Genomic DNA, 16,563 nt, shown 5'->3' on the forward strand with positions numbered 1-16,563 from the left:
TCTTCCCACGGAGCAGCTGGTGGGTTTGAACTGCAGACCTTTTGGTTAGTAGCTGAATGCTTAACCACTGCGCCACCACGGCTCCTGTTTAACCATCATAGGCCTCCCCAGTGGCCAGCATGGAGAAGCCCTTCGGGAATACACATTGAACACATGAAAGTCTCAGATGTGTGTCTGCTAAGTCTTGGCTGTTTTTATCCATTTATTCAACATTTAGGAGCCCCACTGGTGCAGTGGTTAAGTGCTCAGCTGTCCCATGCCAGGAAGTTTAGATTTTATACAGTAAACAACAGGACAGCACTTATCTGCTAACGATTAGGCACCTACTGTGTACCGCAGGGACACTAGTAAATCCAGCAGACACCCTTGAGATCCTCATGGCCCATCACTGGAGGCTGACAGATCAGAATGGGGGAGGGAGATCTGCAGGGACTGTGGGTTCGAACCCACCAGCAGCTCCGCAGGAGAAAGATGTGGCAGTATGCTTCCATAAAGATTCACAGCCTTGAAAACCCTATAAGCACTTCACCAAAGAAGACATTCAAGCAGCTAACAAACATGTAAAGAAATGCTTGTGCTTATTAGCCATTAAAAAAAAAACCATTGCCATCGAGTTGATTGTGACTCATAGTGACCCTATAGGACAGAGTAGGACTGCCCCATAGGGTTTCCAAGCAGCGGCTGATGGAGTCAAACTGCTGACCTTTTGGTTAGCAACCTGAGTTCTTAACCACTGCGCCACCAGGGCTGCAGTTTAGAGAGATGCAAATCAAAACTACAATGAGATACCATCTCACTCCGACAATAATGGCACTAATCAAAAAAACAACAATGTTGGTGAGGTTTCGGGGAGGTTGGAACTCACATACACTGCTGGTGGGAATGTAAAGTGGTACAACTACTATGGAAAACGATATGGTGCTTCCTTAAAAAGTTAGAAATACCGTATGATCCAGCAGTCCCACTCCTAGGTACATACCTTGAAGAAATAAGAGCTGTGACAGGAATAGACATATGCACAACTGTGTTATTGCAGCATTATTCACAATAGCAAAAAGATGGAAACAACCTGAAGACAAACCATTGCTGTCGAGTTGATTCCAGCTCATAGCAACCCTAAGTGCCCCTCCATGGGTGAATGGATAAACGAACTGGTAGATACACATGATGGAATACTACACAGTGAGAGAGAATAAAGAATCCGTGAAACATCTCACAACATGGATGAATGTGGAGGACATTATGCGGAATGAAGTAAGTCCATCACAAAAGGACAAATACTGTATGAGACTACTATTAGAAAAAAACAAGGATTAAAACAAACCAACCCATTGCTGTCCAGTCGATTCTGACTCATAGTGACCCTATAGGACAGAGTAGAACTCCCCCTCAGGGTTTCCAAGTAGCAGCTGGTGGATTTGAACTGCCAACTTTTTGGTCAGCAGCCAAGTTCTTGATCACTTTGCCATCAGGGCTCTGAGACAAGGATTACACACAGAAAAAAATTCTCTGATGGTCACCAAGGATAGGAGGGAGAGGGAGGGAAAATTACTAGCTAGATAGAAGATACGTGTTAACATGGGTGAAATCCGTTGCTGTTGAGTCAATTCCGACTCATAGCGACCCTAAAGGACAGAGCAGAACTGCCTCATAGGGTTTCCAAGGAGCGCCTGGTGGATTTGAACTGCCTACCTTTTGGTTAGCAGCTGTAGCTCTTAACCAGTATGCCACCAGGGTTTCCAGTATTGGTGAAGGGAAAGACAATACACAATACGGAGGAAGTCAGCAAAAAAAACATGACCAAGGCAAAGGAAGACACTGAGAGGAACGCAAGAACAAAAGGCAACTACAATAATTCCTATAACATAGCCAATCCTGCAACAATACTATTAACAAACAATAAATTTACAAATGGATAAATAGGTATGCTAAAGAGAGGTGTAGGAGGGTATAAGGGAGCACACCCACCTGTGGATATAGGTTTCATTGTGGATATTTCTATATACATAATTGTAGGTGCTGCATGTATATTAATATAGACAATAGAGCACAAAAAAGGGGCACAGTCATGGAAACCTCTTAGACAACCTAACACCTCGTGGAATGAAGCTCCTCAGCTCGAAGGTGAAGGACCATAGACTCGGAACATTTACGTCAGTTGGCACAACACAGTTCATAAAGACAATGTTCTGCATCCTGCTTTGGTAAGTAGCATCTGGGGTCTTAAAAGCTTGCGAGTGTCCATCTAAAATACATCTATTGGTCTCTTCCTGTCCAGAGCAAAGGAGAGTGAAGAAAACCAAAGACTCAAAGGAGCAATTTGTCCAAAGGGCTCCGACTGGGATCACAACAGGTGGTCCTGGACAGAGCAGGTGAAAAATGTAGAACAAAAAATCAAATTCACAAAAAAGACCAGACTTACTGGTCTGACAGAAACTGGAGGATCCTCCGAGACTATGGCCATGAGACATGCTTCTGACCTGAATCTGCAGCCACTCCCAAACAACAGACAGGCCTGTAAAATCAACAGTAACACTGAGGAGAGGAAGGTGCTCCTTAGGACAATCAATTACGGGAGATCAAAGGGACAACATCTGCCCCAAGGCAAAGATGAAAAGGCAGGAAGGGGCAGAAAATCAGGACGAAAGGAAACGGGGAACTGAGGGTGGAACAGTGCTGACATATTGTGGGGAATGCAACCAAAGTCATGGAACACTTTATGTACAAACTATTGAATGGGAAACTAATTTGCTCTGTAAACGTTCACCTAAAGCACGATAAAAACATTAAGAAAAGAAAACCTTTATGGAGCAGTTTTACACTTCTGTACGGTCACTGTAAGTCAGAATCGATTCAATGGCGACAGGTTTGGTTTTTGTTTTTTACTGTGTCAGACCCCAGTGGAGACACTCAGCTGTGAATAGGACAAAGATCCCTCCCTACTCTAGTGGGGCTGATGCTCTAGGACCAACAATAAAGAAATAATTCAATTATATGTCTAATGGAACTTTAAGTAATGATCCATGTTACAGAGAAAAATAAGGCCTGTAAAGAGACAAAAGAGTTGGCATGGCTTACCTCAGCCATGGTGATCAGGGAAGGCCCTCTGAGGAGGTGACGTTTGTGTAAAGACCTGAAGGATAGCTATGGGCCTATTTGAGGTGAGAGTGCTTCTGGCAGCGGGGTCAGCAAGTACAAAAGTCCTGAGACAGGCAGGACTTTGTGGGGTGCAAGGAACAGCAAGGAGGCCAATGAGACTGGAGAGAGGCGATTAAGGGTGACAGGTGGAAGAGATGAGGTGGGGGGCAGCAGGGGCTGCACCACGCTGGGCCTTGCCTTCTGTACCCAGCCCCATCACTGGCTCGGACTCACCTTTGCTCAGTCAGTGTTCTTCTAGTGGAGGAATGGGACCTGGGGCAGCCACAGAATGGGAGCTGTCCAGGCTGTCTTCCTTCTCCAGAGCTCTGTGTTCCTGCTTTTGAGGGAGGAGAAGGTTGGGGGGGCTGGGTGTGGGGGAGGAGGCCCAGCTGTTGTCTCCTTACGCTGTTGAGGGTGATGGGAATGGGGACGTGCAGCGAGGAGTGCAGCTGGTTCTGAATCAAGATAGGCCAAGTGGGAAGACAGTTTGGGGTAAACTGAGGCACAGTGGATGGACACAGGATAGAGGAGGCATTGAGGGTGGGGCAGGGGTGCGCTCTTTAATAGAAGGGACATCCCGAGGACTGACACCCATAGCTGCAGCTACTGCCTTCGTCTATGCATCATGGCAAGCCATCAGCACCTCCAACCCCAAGGCAGCTCCAGCTCCACCCATCCTGGCAAGGTGGCCTCAGCTCTGTCGGTAACCAGGCCTGGCGGAAGCCCCTCACCCCCATCCCTCCAAGAGTTAGCTGGGTCAGCAGGTCACCACTGGGCGGAAGAGATGATAAGCAGTGGGAGGGGGAGGAAGGAGCATGGTCCCCACCCTTGACCAAAGGTCCATGAGAGCAGGAAATGAGCATCAAGAGGGCAAGCAGCAGGCTCCAGGTCACACCAGGAAAGACAGCTTGGATTGTGCCTGGCACTTACTGTTGTTAGATGCTGTCAAGTTGGTTCCGACTCACAACAACCCTATGTGCAACAGAACAAAACACTGCCCGGTCCCACAGCAATCCTCACAATCTCTGCTGTATTTGAGTCCATTGTTGCAGCCACTGTGTCAATCCATCTCATTGAAGGTCTTCCTCTTTTTTGATGACCCTCACCTTACCAAGCATGATGTCCTTCTCCAGGGACTGGTCCTTCCTCATAACATGTCCAAAGTATGTGAGATGAAGTCTCGCCATCCTTGCTTCAAAGGAGCATCCTGGCTGTGCTTCTTCCAAAACAGATTTATTTGTTCTTCTGGCAGTCTATGGTATATTCAATATTCTTCTCCAACACCGTAATTCAAATGCCTCAATTCTTCAGTCTTCCTTATTCATTGTCCAGCTTTTGCATGCATATGAAGCCAATGAAAATACTGGTACTTAGCAGGCCCTTAAAAAAAAAAGAAGAACCTGCAGGATCGGGATTTGAACACTGGACTTGTTACACATCGAAGACACAGAAGCACAGGAGTCCTTTATAAAAACTTTATTGGGGGGGTAGAAAATAGGGCTGTCGCCCCTGGAGTTGAATAAATAAATGAGTAAATAAATAAATGGAACAATAAATAGGCCCCCGTGTACGTCTGGGGGCATCCCCGGGCCCGCGGGGAGGGGGGCACGGGCTCACGCCGATGTCAGCTGGATGGCGAAGACCTCGCCCCCCGCCGGCGCCTCGGTCGACCCCGCCGCCTCAAGTCCACCTTCCGCACCGGGGCCCCCGCCAGCGCCGCCGCCTGCGCCATTGAGGCACACGGCCTCGCCCGAGCTCTCGGCCTCCTGCACATTGTATTCACCCTTCTTGCAGGCTGTGGACTGCACGTAGAAGGCCAGGCCGGCCCCCGCAGCCAGCAGCGCCGCGCCCCCCGCCGCGCCGCCCACGGCGACCCACATCCACGGACCTGCGGGGAGGGATTTAGTTGGGGCTCCCCATCCTCTGCCCTTGGTCCCTCTCCAACCCCCCTTCCACACAGCGTACTGTGGAAGGTGAACTGGGTCACGTGTGCACCACTCAGAACCCACCCCACGCTAATAATTCCCTCCTGATCGCAGCCAAGCCGTGGAAGATCCGCTCCCCCATCACTAACCCCCACCCCAGCCAGCCATCGTCAGCCCCATCTTCAGGGCGCCCCTAACTGCGACCCTGGCCCACTCTAGTCTCAGCTGTAGGGACTAAAAAGGAGGCAGGGTCGGAGTCAGGCGTTCCAAGCCCCAGGTCACGCCCCCCAGCAGATCCCTCGCTCCCCCCACCCCCGCCAGCTGCCACTCACCGGCCACGCGCACCGTGATGCGCCGCGCGTGGCGCCCGTGCGCGTTGGTGGCTGCGCACTCGTACTCGCCGCCGTGGCTGCCCATGGCGCCGGCCACGCTCAGCGTGCTATTGTTGCTTGACAGGCCAATGTTGGGGGCCCCCGGGGGCGCGCGCCAGCTGATCTGGGCTGGGGGCCACGCCTCGGCGCGGCACGTCAGCGTGAAGTTCCCTCCAGGCCGCACGCCTCCCGGGGGCGAGGCTGCCAGCTCGGCCACCACCGGCCGGTCTGCGGGGGGCAGGAGGCTGGAGGGAGGCGTTCCACCCACCACAATCGGTCTGGGACCACCCCCCTTCGGTGGAGCGGGGCAAGGATCCTGCCTAGCACCAGAACTTCTTCCCTCGATAAGCCGCTTGTAGTCGCACTGTAGTCAGGACTAGAATCCTGCGCCTTTTTCCCCATCAACCGGCAGGAAGCCGCTTTTCCACAGAATGGGAAATGGAGACCCGCGCCAGTGTCCTTCTGGCTCAGGATTTAAGGGGACCGGGCTCCTGTTAGAGGTTTTACTACCTAAGGTTTAGGCTGGAAATCCTTGTCCTCGAAAACGGGACTGGGAGAGATGCCCCCTGCACTCCCTTGGGGCCCCCAATCGCTGCGAGCCACTTTTCTATGGTGCCCAGTCCTCTCCATCCACTGCTGCCCCTACTCACATTCCACGCCCACGGTGACAGTGCGGGCGTCCGTGCCGTGAGCGTTGGTGGCCACGCAGCGATAGGTGCCCGCGTCGTTTCGGGACACGCGCTGCCGTTCAGGCCGCGGCGTGCCTTCCCGCGAGCAGCGCACCCGTGGGGAGGGGCGACCCCCGGCGGCGCAGGCAAGCGCGGCCACTTCGGCCCCTTCTAGCCACGTCTGGTTACTGGGGCAGGTTGACTCATCCATCTGAGGCGGCGCTGCAAAGCAGCCATGGCGGGCGTTAGGAAGGGGTCCGGATCTGGGGCACCCCCTACCCCCCGCCCGCCTGGGCCCCGCTCACACTCCGCGCTCACGGCGACCATCTTGACCACCGAGCCGTGCCGGTTGGTGGCGTTGCAGACATAGATGCCAGGTGCCAGGGCACTGGAGATGCTGGAGGCTCTGGGAGTAGGGCCTGGGGAGGCCAGCGGTAGCAGCAGCCCCTCACTGGCGCCCCCGGAGCCGACGCACTCCAGGCTTGGCTCTGGCTTCCCGTCGACCTCACAGGGAAACAGCCGCCCAGACCCTTCCACCCATGTCCAATTGCTGGGGCAGCTCAGCTCCTCAAAACTGGGGCCATCTAAGGGTCAACGGTGACACAGGGGCAGGAAGTCAGGCCTGGGATGTCCTGGAAGGCCCGTCTCACCCCGTGGTGCCCCCACTCACATTCCACCGTGACAGCCACATTTTTGGCGGCAGAGCCGAGCGCGTTGGTGGCTTCGCAGCGGTAGGTGCCCGCGTGCTCCCGGGCCACGTGCAGCAGCCCCTCGATGACCCCATCCTCCTCAGAGCGCACACAGCTCACAGTGGGCGGCGGGACCCCGTGGGCCACACAGCTCAGAGAGGCCTCTATTCCTTCTAGCCACGTAATGCGTTCTGGGCAGCCCACGCTGTCCAGTGCCGGTGCGTCTGGGGAGCGGGTCGTTGTTGGATTTGGGGTTTTAGGGCTGGCATGATGTCCCTAGGCCCTCCTCCCTCCCAAGGCCTCAGTGAAGGGTGGGAGCAGGCTATGTCCTGCATCGGCTGTGTCTCAGGACTTCTGAACTCTAAGGATCATCTTTCCCTGATTCTCAGAAAGCGCCCGCAGGACCCATCTTGAGTCTTTGCTGTCGCAAGTGGTCCCAAGGTTTCGCCTAAACGCCACGCCCCAGACCCCTATGGACACACTTAGGACCCCTCTTGTCCTTCTCGGAGATCTCCCCCCAACCACTAAAAGGTAGCCTTTTCTTTTTCCCAAAATCCTGCCCAAAGGCACACCTCAGACGTCAGAACCCTATAGGCACGTCTGACTTTGTTCCTACTCTTCCCTTGTAGACCGACTACCCCTGACCCTGAGAACAAGACAAGGATGCACCCCACGCACCCCTACTCACACTCCACCGTCAGCGTCACATCCTTGACCGCCTCGCCCTGGACGTTGGCCGCCGTGCAGCGGTAGGTGCCGGCGAGTGCGCGAGTGACCGGACCCAGCAGGCCCAGCGCCAGCACCGCCCCGCTGTCGGGCCGCGCGCAGTGCACGGAAGGCCCTGGATTTCCCCGGGCCTCACAGCGCAGCGTCTGCTCTGGTCCCTCCGGCCAAGTCCAGCTCCTGGGACAGTCCGAATCGTCCAGCCGGGGGGCATCTGCGGGCACGAGGGGATACAGAGCTAGACGTGGACCGTGAAGAAAGTCCCTGTCTCCACGGTACCGCCAGGGAGCCGCCAAGACTTTGGAAGTAGGGGGTGGGGGAGCGCGAGGTGATAAAAGCCAACTCACATAGGACGCGTAGCTCGGCGCTCCGGTTCTTACTCAAGATCTCCCCGTTCACCTCGAGGGTGGCGTCGCAGAAGAAGCCGCGCCTGTCGTCATTCTCGGTAGCGTTTAGCTGGAGCTGGGCAGGCTGTCCGGAGGCCACGGCTTGAACTCCATCCAGTGTGACCAGGGCTCGGGCCCCAGCTGTGCAGGTAACCGTCACCGTCGTCCCCTCGGGTGCTACGGGCTCGCTTAGGGTTAGGAGGGGCGCCGGGAAGCCTGGGGACCAGGCATAGGCTGGGAGTCCACTGACCACACCCTTCTCGCCAGTCTAAGCCCACCCACTATCTCCAGAATCCCCTTAGCGCTGCGACCAAACCGTGTAACACGCCCCGCCTCTCGGGACGCTCTTGCTCTGCCTCCTACGTGCCCCGCGTCCTGGAGTTGAGCCAAATCCCCAGGGACCCCTGCCCTTTTGCGGTCCTTCCCATTGGAGCGGTTCAGACTCCGCCTCTTCAGCTACTTGATCTTGATCCCCTATCTGCCTTGTCCCTTCGGGCGCTCTCGGACCACGCCTGCTCCACTGTCCTCCAATGGAGGCCCCGCCTGCTATCCTCCTCGCCCCGCCTTCTAGTTCCTTTGGCTCCGCCCCCAAGCCCCGCCCCGCCCCTCCTCCTCTTACTGTAGACCGTCACGTTCTCCCGTGTCTCGCGGCTCTCGCCCCCCAGAGTCACGTTGCAGACCAGCTGCCCAATGCCCTCCTCCTCTGCTCGCGCTGTGGCAGTGGCCGTGAGCGCGTCCCCCTCGCGCGTGACTTCGGAATTCAGCCTCTGATCTCCCAGCGCCAGGTAGATCTGGGCCTCAGAGGCCGGGAACAGTCTTTCGAGGGAGCAGCTCACAGGCCTTTCTAACCCCACTTCCAAGAGCCGGGGAGCGGCTAGGCGCGGGCGATCCGGAGTTAGGGCTGGGGGGTCGAACAACAGAGTTTGAGCTTTTCATGTGTTGGGCACTCAATATGTGCTAAGCGTTTACATGCACGCTTATTTAATCCTCACAATCATATAATAGGAAAGTACTAATATCACCCTAGAGGCAGAGAGAGGCAAATAACTTTCAGCTGCCAAGTGTTGACGTAAGGATTAGAATTCAGGCCTTTCTGCCTCTAAACTGCTTAAACACCAGACCGACTCCACTTGGTCGCGTTCTTCCCTCACCCACTCACTGTAAGTCCGGAGCTGTCTGGGGGCCGAACTATTTTCAAACAGTCCCAGCCCATGCGGCCGCAGGTCCAGCTCCGCGCGACATGAGAAATTGGCCTCGTGGTCCTCCCTCCGCGCCAGTACAGTGGCCGAGAGCACCGCGCCCCGCGCCCGCGGTGGCTCCCCGACGAAGCTGCGGCGGATCAGCTCCTGGGCGCCCCGCAGCAGGGTCAGCGTGAGGCTCCCACGGGGCCCCGCGCCGGGAACCCTACAGCTCAGGGTGAAGTTCTCGCCCACGGGCTGCCAGGGGGGCAGCGGCATCAGCTCTACGCGATCCGGCCGTTCTGCAGGGGAACCGCAGCTCTTGCCTTTAGCGGCCCAGAGCCCAGTGGACCCGAGGGAAGCGGGGGCCAGGAGGGGAGGCCCTTGGGAACCAGAGGGTGGGGCTTGAAGGGGCAGACCCGGGGACCCGGGAGGAGGAGTCTGGAAGGGAGTGAACACAGAGTACGAGCGTGGCGGTGGAGAACTCACGGAAGGTGCGGATGAGCCCACGCGCCTGCAGTGTGCGCCGCGCGCAGCGGAAGAAGCAGACTGGCTGGGTCTCCGGTTCGCGGATGTCCACTAGCTGCCGTGCCAGCCAGCGCAGACCCCTCTGGGTCCCGTTCCGGCGCAGCGAGGTCTCCAGGCCACCGCGTTCCGGCCGTGGACAGTTGGTGCTGCAATTCAGCCACAGCGATCCCCCGCGCTCCACGAGCGCCACGCGAGGCTGCAGGTCCGCCCAGAAGGGTTCCTGCGCGACCACTGCGCAAGGAAATGCAGGCTCAGCCTGAGGGAGCCCCCTTTCCGGAATCTGAGCGCCCCTAGCCAAGTCAGGGGTCCCAAGGGGACGCGCAGAGGCCAAAGTCAGGACAGAGCCTAGGAGTCCCGCGTTCAGCCCAGACCTCAGATTTGGAGGAGAGCTTCTAGGGTCTAAACCTTGAGGATGTCTTTGGGACGTGGGGGCGGAAAGCCGTGGTCTCCAAGGCGTAGATGGAGCGGTGGCAAGGAATGGGGGAAGGGGAAGAGGGTCTTTGGCACACTGCAACGCTGGGAGGAAGGGATCCCGGGTGGCGGAAGGGGAACAAACCGGTTCTCAGACTCCTGGCACATCGCGGGGAGAGGGGAGACTGAGGTTGGGGCGAGGCAAAGGAGAGATGAGGCTAGGTTAAGGATAAGGGAGGACCCCAACTCCTGATGAAGAACATGGTAAGAGGGCTCAGAGTTGGGCACGTGCAAGGGACAGCGGGAACAGGCAAGGGACCGGGTTGCCACGGCTCCAGGTGGCGCGGTGACAGCGCCTCTGAGTCACAGTAGTTGGATAGATCGGGTCTTCGAGGACCGGGAGTAGGGAAGATGACAGCCTGTGGACCTTGGTACCCAGCAGAGCCCGAGGTGGTAACCCGGAAAGGGACAGGAGAGATACGGGGCCTCCAGGGCGCGAGATTGGGTGAGAAAGAGCACTCAGGATCTCGAGGGGGTAGGGTAGAGACCTGGGCACGCGAGGCGTCAGGGAGCAGGGTCTCGGGTGTGCACTGGGAGGAGGAATAGGGAGAAGACTCGGAGTAGAAGCGTGGGAGCGAGGCGCAGGGCGGAGCCGGGAGGGTCACGCGGCCGCGTCTCCGGTCTGGGAACACCGCCCTCGCCCGGTCTACCCTCGGCCGGGGCCGGCGCTTACCTGAGAGACCGAGGAGCCCCAGGCTCAGGGCAGCCCAGAGGCCGAGGAGCGCCCAGCGCAGCCCTGGCCAGGGCCCTGGCATCGCCGCCGCGGGGGAAACGCAGGAGGCGAGGGGAGCGCTAGCTACGAGCTGGGCTAGAGGACGGCGCGGCGCGGCGGGTGGAGTGTGGGGGAGGCAGAGTTGCGCTCGGGGATTGGCTTAACGTTGGTAACTTGGTTTCCAAGGAGGGGGCGGCAGCAGAGCCGGCAAGGGGCGGGGGGGGCGAGCGTGCGCCAGGCTTCGGGCCTTGGTGACGGCGAGCTGGCAGGAGCGAGCGACCCCCGGAGTCTACAAGGAGGCTCGCCGGAGCGCCTGGAGCTTTCTGGGGGCGGCCGCCCGCTCCCGCGTCATCCCCGCTGGCAACGCGGAGGTCGAAGATGCTGAATTCTCCAAACCCCTACCCCACCCCTACCTTGGAGGCTATGATAATATGCTGGTCTCCGAGCCCCGCCCCCATATTTAGTTCCCTCCCACCAGCTCCCCTCAGGCAGGGATTGATTTGGGTGCTAGGAGAGGTTTGGGAGGCTCAGGATGGAGAGGGGAGAGGTCTAGGAGAGGGCTTGGGGCTGCCCCCTTCACTGATCTTTCCCCTTTTAACCCAAGGGGAACTGAGGGTTATATCCACGCCCTTTCGTCCCCCTCACCCTCGCCCCGGCCAGCGACCGAGGGGGCGGGGACGAGTACCAGCGAGCGAGGAACACGTGTGCATGCGCGCAGCGTTCGCGGGCGTCTAAATTAGGGTTGGCTCTGCTCGGGGGGTGGTCTGTATTTACCCAGAGTGCAGCGGGCACGTGTCTCCTCGGCATGTGTGAGCGCTAGCGGCAGAGTAGCGCCCTTGAATCCTCCTGCGGCGCCGCGGGCGGGGCCCTGGACCGCGCGGGCTTTGCCAAGCACCCAGTGCGGGCCCCGATTCTGTGTCCACGCGAGCCCCAGAGATCAATTGTAACGCTTTTGACACCACACGCGGACACCAAGCTCTGACACCCCTCCATGTGCCCACGTAGCCGCGTGACTACCAGGACGCTGTGACACCCCATGTGGACCGTCTGATTACCCTTTCTCGGCTGTCACCACATGGGTGCTTCTGCATATCCGTGTCTCTCAGTATGTCCATGTGACCCTGCCCATTTGTGCTGTCACCACCAGCGCTAATCCTGAGCTATGGGGGGACAATTCTCCTCTACCCTTGTCCTCCAGAAAAACCTAAGGTCTAAAGTGGAGGTGGGGGTGAGGAAGGAAAAAACTCCTCAGAGCTGCTGCGAGGCAGGTGCGGGAGGCAATCAAGAAAAGTCATGCCGTGATCCAGACCCCTCAGGGCCCTCCAGGGCCAGGGCTTTGCCCATCTGCACCACACTGATAAGGCCCTCAGAAGGAGAGTGTTTTACTACACCGGCTGGGACTGCAGAGGAATTGGGACTCGGAGGACCCCAGGTAGGCCTGAGTGAGAGGACCTCAGGTGCCCTCAGGAAGACAAAGAACTTGGAGAAAGTGATTCCAGCAGAACCAGAAAAAGAGACCACTTCCTCTGAGGAGATGCACTAATGGGGAATGGTTATGCCAGGCCACAGGACAGAGCCTTTATTGATCTGAGTTGATCTGAGGAAGACTTTATTGATCTGGGTAGGACTCCCCAAATTGCTCCAGATCTTTTTTTTCCTTCTGTAGGCATGGGCAACTCCCCCCTACTACCCTACACCTGTGCCTGCATCAGGTAGGCAGCTCCAACGGCGAGAAGGATCACAAGTGATGCGATGGAGGTGAAGGTCAAGGCTTTGGACTCGGTGCTCCAAGCTGAGGGTAGGAGGCAGGAATCAGGAACCCAGCATGTGGAGGAGGTCTTGCACAGAGCTCACGCAGGAGCCGTGTTCCCTTTTGGGGTCAGGACCTTCCCCACCCTCTCTCCAAGTCCCCAAGATTAGAGGTGCCTCACCTAGGGCAGTCAGCATCAAGGGTGCTGAGCTGCTGTGGACCACCAGGCCATCGAGATTGAAGTGTGCATGGCACGTCACGGGCTGCCAGAGGTCAGGGGACCTGGAAGGCAGCATGTAGGTCAGCGTCACATTGGCTGGATTCACGTTCGTGAAGTGCTTCAGGCTCTCTGAGTAGATGACGCGGCCACCATGCTGAAAGCTCACTACCAGGAAGCCCACAGGGAAAACTCGCGTCATGTGGCAGCGCAGCGTGTACTCGCTGCCCTCTAAGACCAGAGGCTCCAGGAGCATGCTGTGCGGCAGTTCTAAGACAAGAAAGGGCTGCTGAGCAAGGCCTGTGGGTGCCCCTATCCCCCACTCTCTTCGCCTCCCACCCCTTAACCCATCCCAGTCCCGGCCCTTGAGCCTTACGGTAGGCAGTGACTCTGGTCGTGGCTGAGCGCATTTCCCCTGCGCAGGTGACAAAGCAATGCACGTCAGAGCTCCAGGCCCTCACGTCCAGCAGCTGGTAGGACACCCAGCCCGACCCACTGAGCGTTTTGCCCTGCTGCAGCTGGGTCCTAAGTTGGTAGTTCTCAGGCAGGGGGCAGCTGCTGGAGCAGTTGAGCAACACTGAGCTCCCCGGCGGCACTGACACGAGCTCTGGGCTTAAGCGCACCCAGAATGGTGCTGAGGTCCCTGAGGGTGAGACAGGGCTGACCCCGGGGCTTTGCGCCCACTCAGCCCGGCGCTCACGCACACTCCTGCCTCCCGAATAGGTGGCTCCCAGCAAAAACAATGGTGAAAGGAGTAGCAGAGACCCCATGGCAAAGAGCTGGAACTGTGGGTCCAGCGCCAGGGAGACACAGCTGCCTCTGGAGATAAGGAGGCCGGCAGTCCCGCCTCCTCAGCCCCGCCCAGAGGAACAGAGGCCCCCAGAGGGCCCAGGAACCCAGCAGCAGATATTCCCCTCCCTCAGCTCAAGAATGAGATTCTATACCCCATTATAAACCAAATATCAATGTGCTTTTCTGGAGAGGAGTCTTTAGTTTTCACTAGAATCCGGAAAGTTCATAAAAAGCCCCAGAATTGGATCAGAGACCCAGGATTGGACCTTGAACCGCAGCCTGCTCTTGGGGGAGGAAGTGGGAGGACAAGGCTTTAGTAGAGCTGCTAGAAAGGGTTCCAGCTGGACGTGACACCTCCCCTGGACTCACACAAGGCGTAGGCTGGATGAAAAAGCTTTATTAAAGAACGAGGCCTCCAGAGCTGGGAGGGTGGTGTCCTCGGAAACCATGGTCTCCTTCCCCACTGCCTGCAGGGCCTGCAGGAATTTGGAGTTGAGAGTGTTGTGTTTGTTCACGGTCCCACGGAGATGTAAGCAGCTAGGACAGGACAGGGGCATGCAGGGGCTGGGCGTAGTTACGTGGGGCTTCATGATTCAGCTGCCAAGGAGTGGCACCCATGTTTAGGCATGGCCACCAAATGTCATTGTGAGCACTGGCAGAGATGCGTTTGGGTGGGGAGGTGGCTAACAGAGGTCAGCGCCAGTGCTGGGGGGAAAGGGCTTAGTGGGTCCTCCCTGGGCATGTGAGCATTGCTAGTCCATACAGCGCCTTTGTGCAAGACAGAAAAGGGCACCCCTTCTGGGGGAAATCAGCCTGGCCAATGGAGTGAGGAATTGCAGCCCCACTTGGTCTTTTTGCCAGGCACCCTCGCGCAGTGCACAGCCAGAATAACTGTACCTGGAGGCCCTGAATGAGGTTACACTGAGAGCTCCCTGAGGGCAGGAACCTAAATTCACCTTGTTCACCATTCAAGCCTACATAAAAGACACTCAATAAATAGCTAGTAAAAGAACAAATGAATAAATATGGCATCATCAAGAGTTGGAGACAGTCAGTGGACAGTAGTGCCAGAGCCGGCATCTCTTGGAGGAAGTGTAGGGATTTGTGTTTCGATGCTGCGTGTGTCCTGTGGACTGTGGGGCCTCAGCACACGCAGCGGGAGATGAGTTTCAGTTTCCTGGCTGTGTGTCCCCATGTTGTGGGATATGCATCTCCCAACACTCCCCCTCTGGCCAGTCAGACTTTAACATCTCTGTAGTCATTCTCCTCAGTGCTTCCTCCTCTTAGTTCAGTCCTGTGACTACAGATCAGGTGGGAGCCCTGAGGGTCCTTGGTGTGCAGGTACCATGACCCCAAGCACTGCCTATATGCCAGCTGAGGCCAATCTCCTGTAGCACCTGGAGGAGGTGGGTGTAGCTAAATGGTGTATATCCACCACGCTGTCCAATGTGGAGGGCTGCCACCATGTGGGAGAACCAAGGAGGAAGCCAGTCCTGGGGTGGGATCAGGGTGGTGTGTTCATCTTCATGGAGGCCTCCTCCTGGGCCTTCTGTAGTTTGTATTTCCTGATCTTTCGCTGGCGGTTATAGAGGTAACCAGCTATGCCTGCAAGGCCCAGTATGGCCACGGCTGCCACCGTAATGATGATGGCCAAGTTGTTCTGGTGGTCTGTGGGGAAGACACAGGGGGTGGTGAGGGCTGAGCCGGGCCCCCTGTCCCACCCCACCCCACCCACCCGCGCCACTCACAGAGCACATTCACGACCACTTGGCGGGTGACCTCGCCACGCACGCTCACGGCCCGGCAGAGGTAGGTGCCTGCAAATTCCCGTTTGACAGGCCTCAGGTCCCCGATGGGCAGTGAGACCTTATCCCCTTTTCGGTGACAGTCCAGCTTGGGGGGTGGGTTTCCCCAGGCCTGGCACTTCAGAGTCTTCTCGGAGCCTTCCTGCCATGTCCAGTTTCCTGGGCAGTCCTCCTCATTCAGTCGGGGTCCATCTGGAGAACCACAGCAAGATGAGGGCTGGGGGTCAGGGACTAGGACACCCCTCCCCACCCAGGACTGGAGGGCTTAGGTAGGAATCTGGAAAGAGGATGCGGGTGAGAGCAGGCCTTGGAGGGCAGGAGTTCATGGGGCCTTAGGGGTTGGGCTTCGAGGTCAGGGGTCGTTGTCCTACTCACACAGGACTTGGAGCTGCTGGGTCTGGTTCTTGTACAGCACCCGCCCAGCTACCTCCAGGGCAGCAGAGCAGGAGAAGCTGCGGCCGTTGTCCTTAGCGCTGGCGTTAAAACTGAATTGGGCCTTGGAAGCCGGCATCTGGGCGGAGGTTGGAGCTGGAGCCCCAGTCAGTGTCACCACAGCTGCAGCATGGGCCTCACACGCAACAGTCACCATTGTCCATTCTGAGACCTCTAGCTCACTCAAGGTCAGGCTAGGTGCCGGGAAGCCTGGGGGCGGGGCATATAGTGAGCCCTGCCCCTCTGAAGCCCTACCCCTCTGAAGCCCTGCTGCCACCCCTTCTTACTGTATATGGTCACTTTCTTCCTTGTCTCCTGGTTCTGGTTCCCCAGGTTTACTGCACACGTCAGCTGCTGGGTACCCTCCTGGTCCAGGTCTGCCATGACCATGGCCGTGGCCAAGAGCAGGTCGTCACTGTCCTTGATCGTGGGGCTCAATCGCCGGCCCCCCAGTGACAGCTGGACCCAGGCCTCCCAGACTGGGAACACCCCATCCAAGAAGCAGTCCACGGTGGAGTTTTTGCCCACCTCCAAGATATCAGGGGCACTAAGGTGCGGTCTGGTCATTGGCAGGGCTAGAGAGAGAGGGGCGGGTGTGAGCAGAGGGGACGGAGGTCCTTCCGCCCTTTCCTGGGGCATTTTCATTCCCCCACCTGGAATATCCTCTTCTCGGGACACTCTGCGGCATGGCTCACCCACATCCCAGGACACACCCACCCGTTGGCCGGGGTCACAGCTTACTCATAAAACCCTGCGGCCGTGGCACCCTATCCCAGGA

At 57.5% G+C, this 16,563-nt stretch overlaps 3 protein-coding genes across 3 annotated transcripts; all 3 read right to left on the reverse strand.

The window, feature by feature from the left end:
- Positions 1 to 4,599: 4,599 nt before the first annotated feature.
- Positions 4,600 to 10,890, reverse strand: ICAM5 (intercellular adhesion molecule 5). Its single transcript, XM_004378361.1, has 11 exons — positions 10,751 to 10,890; positions 9,568 to 9,837; positions 9,060 to 9,380; positions 8,520 to 8,801; positions 7,862 to 8,116; positions 7,480 to 7,728; positions 6,773 to 7,015; positions 6,408 to 6,686; positions 6,085 to 6,324; positions 5,396 to 5,662; positions 4,600 to 5,026 (listed from the first exon to the last, which is right to left on the reverse strand). Exons 1-11 carry the CDS (start codon positions 10,830 to 10,832, stop codon positions 4,752 to 4,754), a joined length of 2,763 nt encoding a protein of 920 aa, XP_004378418.1. The 5' UTR covers positions 10,833 to 10,890; the 3' UTR covers positions 4,600 to 4,751.
- A 1,027-nt stretch (positions 10,891 to 11,917) lies between these two features.
- ICAM4 (intercellular adhesion molecule 4 (Landsteiner-Wiener blood group)) lies at positions 11,918 to 13,630 on the reverse strand. The gene is made up of 3 exons (XM_004378553.2): positions 13,133 to 13,630; positions 12,721 to 13,026; positions 11,918 to 12,581 (listed from the first exon to the last, which is right to left on the reverse strand). Exons 1-3 carry the CDS (start codon positions 13,524 to 13,526, stop codon positions 12,481 to 12,483), a joined length of 801 nt encoding a protein of 266 aa, XP_004378610.1. The 5' UTR covers positions 13,527 to 13,630; the 3' UTR covers positions 11,918 to 12,480.
- A 303-nt stretch (positions 13,631 to 13,933) lies between these two features.
- On the reverse strand, positions 13,934 to 16,544 carry ICAM1 (intercellular adhesion molecule 1). The gene is made up of 4 exons (XM_023733209.1): positions 16,073 to 16,544; positions 15,729 to 15,995; positions 15,297 to 15,545; positions 13,934 to 15,216 (listed from the first exon to the last, which is right to left on the reverse strand). Exons 1-4 carry the CDS (start codon positions 16,428 to 16,430, stop codon positions 15,053 to 15,055), a joined length of 1,038 nt encoding a protein of 345 aa, XP_023588977.1. The 5' UTR covers positions 16,431 to 16,544; the 3' UTR covers positions 13,934 to 15,052.
- Positions 16,545 to 16,563: the final 19 nt, after the last annotated feature.

The sequence above is a fragment of the Trichechus manatus genome, unplaced genomic scaffold, assembly GCF_000243295.1.
Source record: "Trichechus manatus latirostris isolate Lorelei unplaced genomic scaffold, TriManLat1.0 scaffold00057, whole genome shotgun sequence".
NCBI classification, from domain to species: domain Eukaryota; kingdom Metazoa; phylum Chordata; class Mammalia; order Sirenia; family Trichechidae; genus Trichechus; species Trichechus manatus.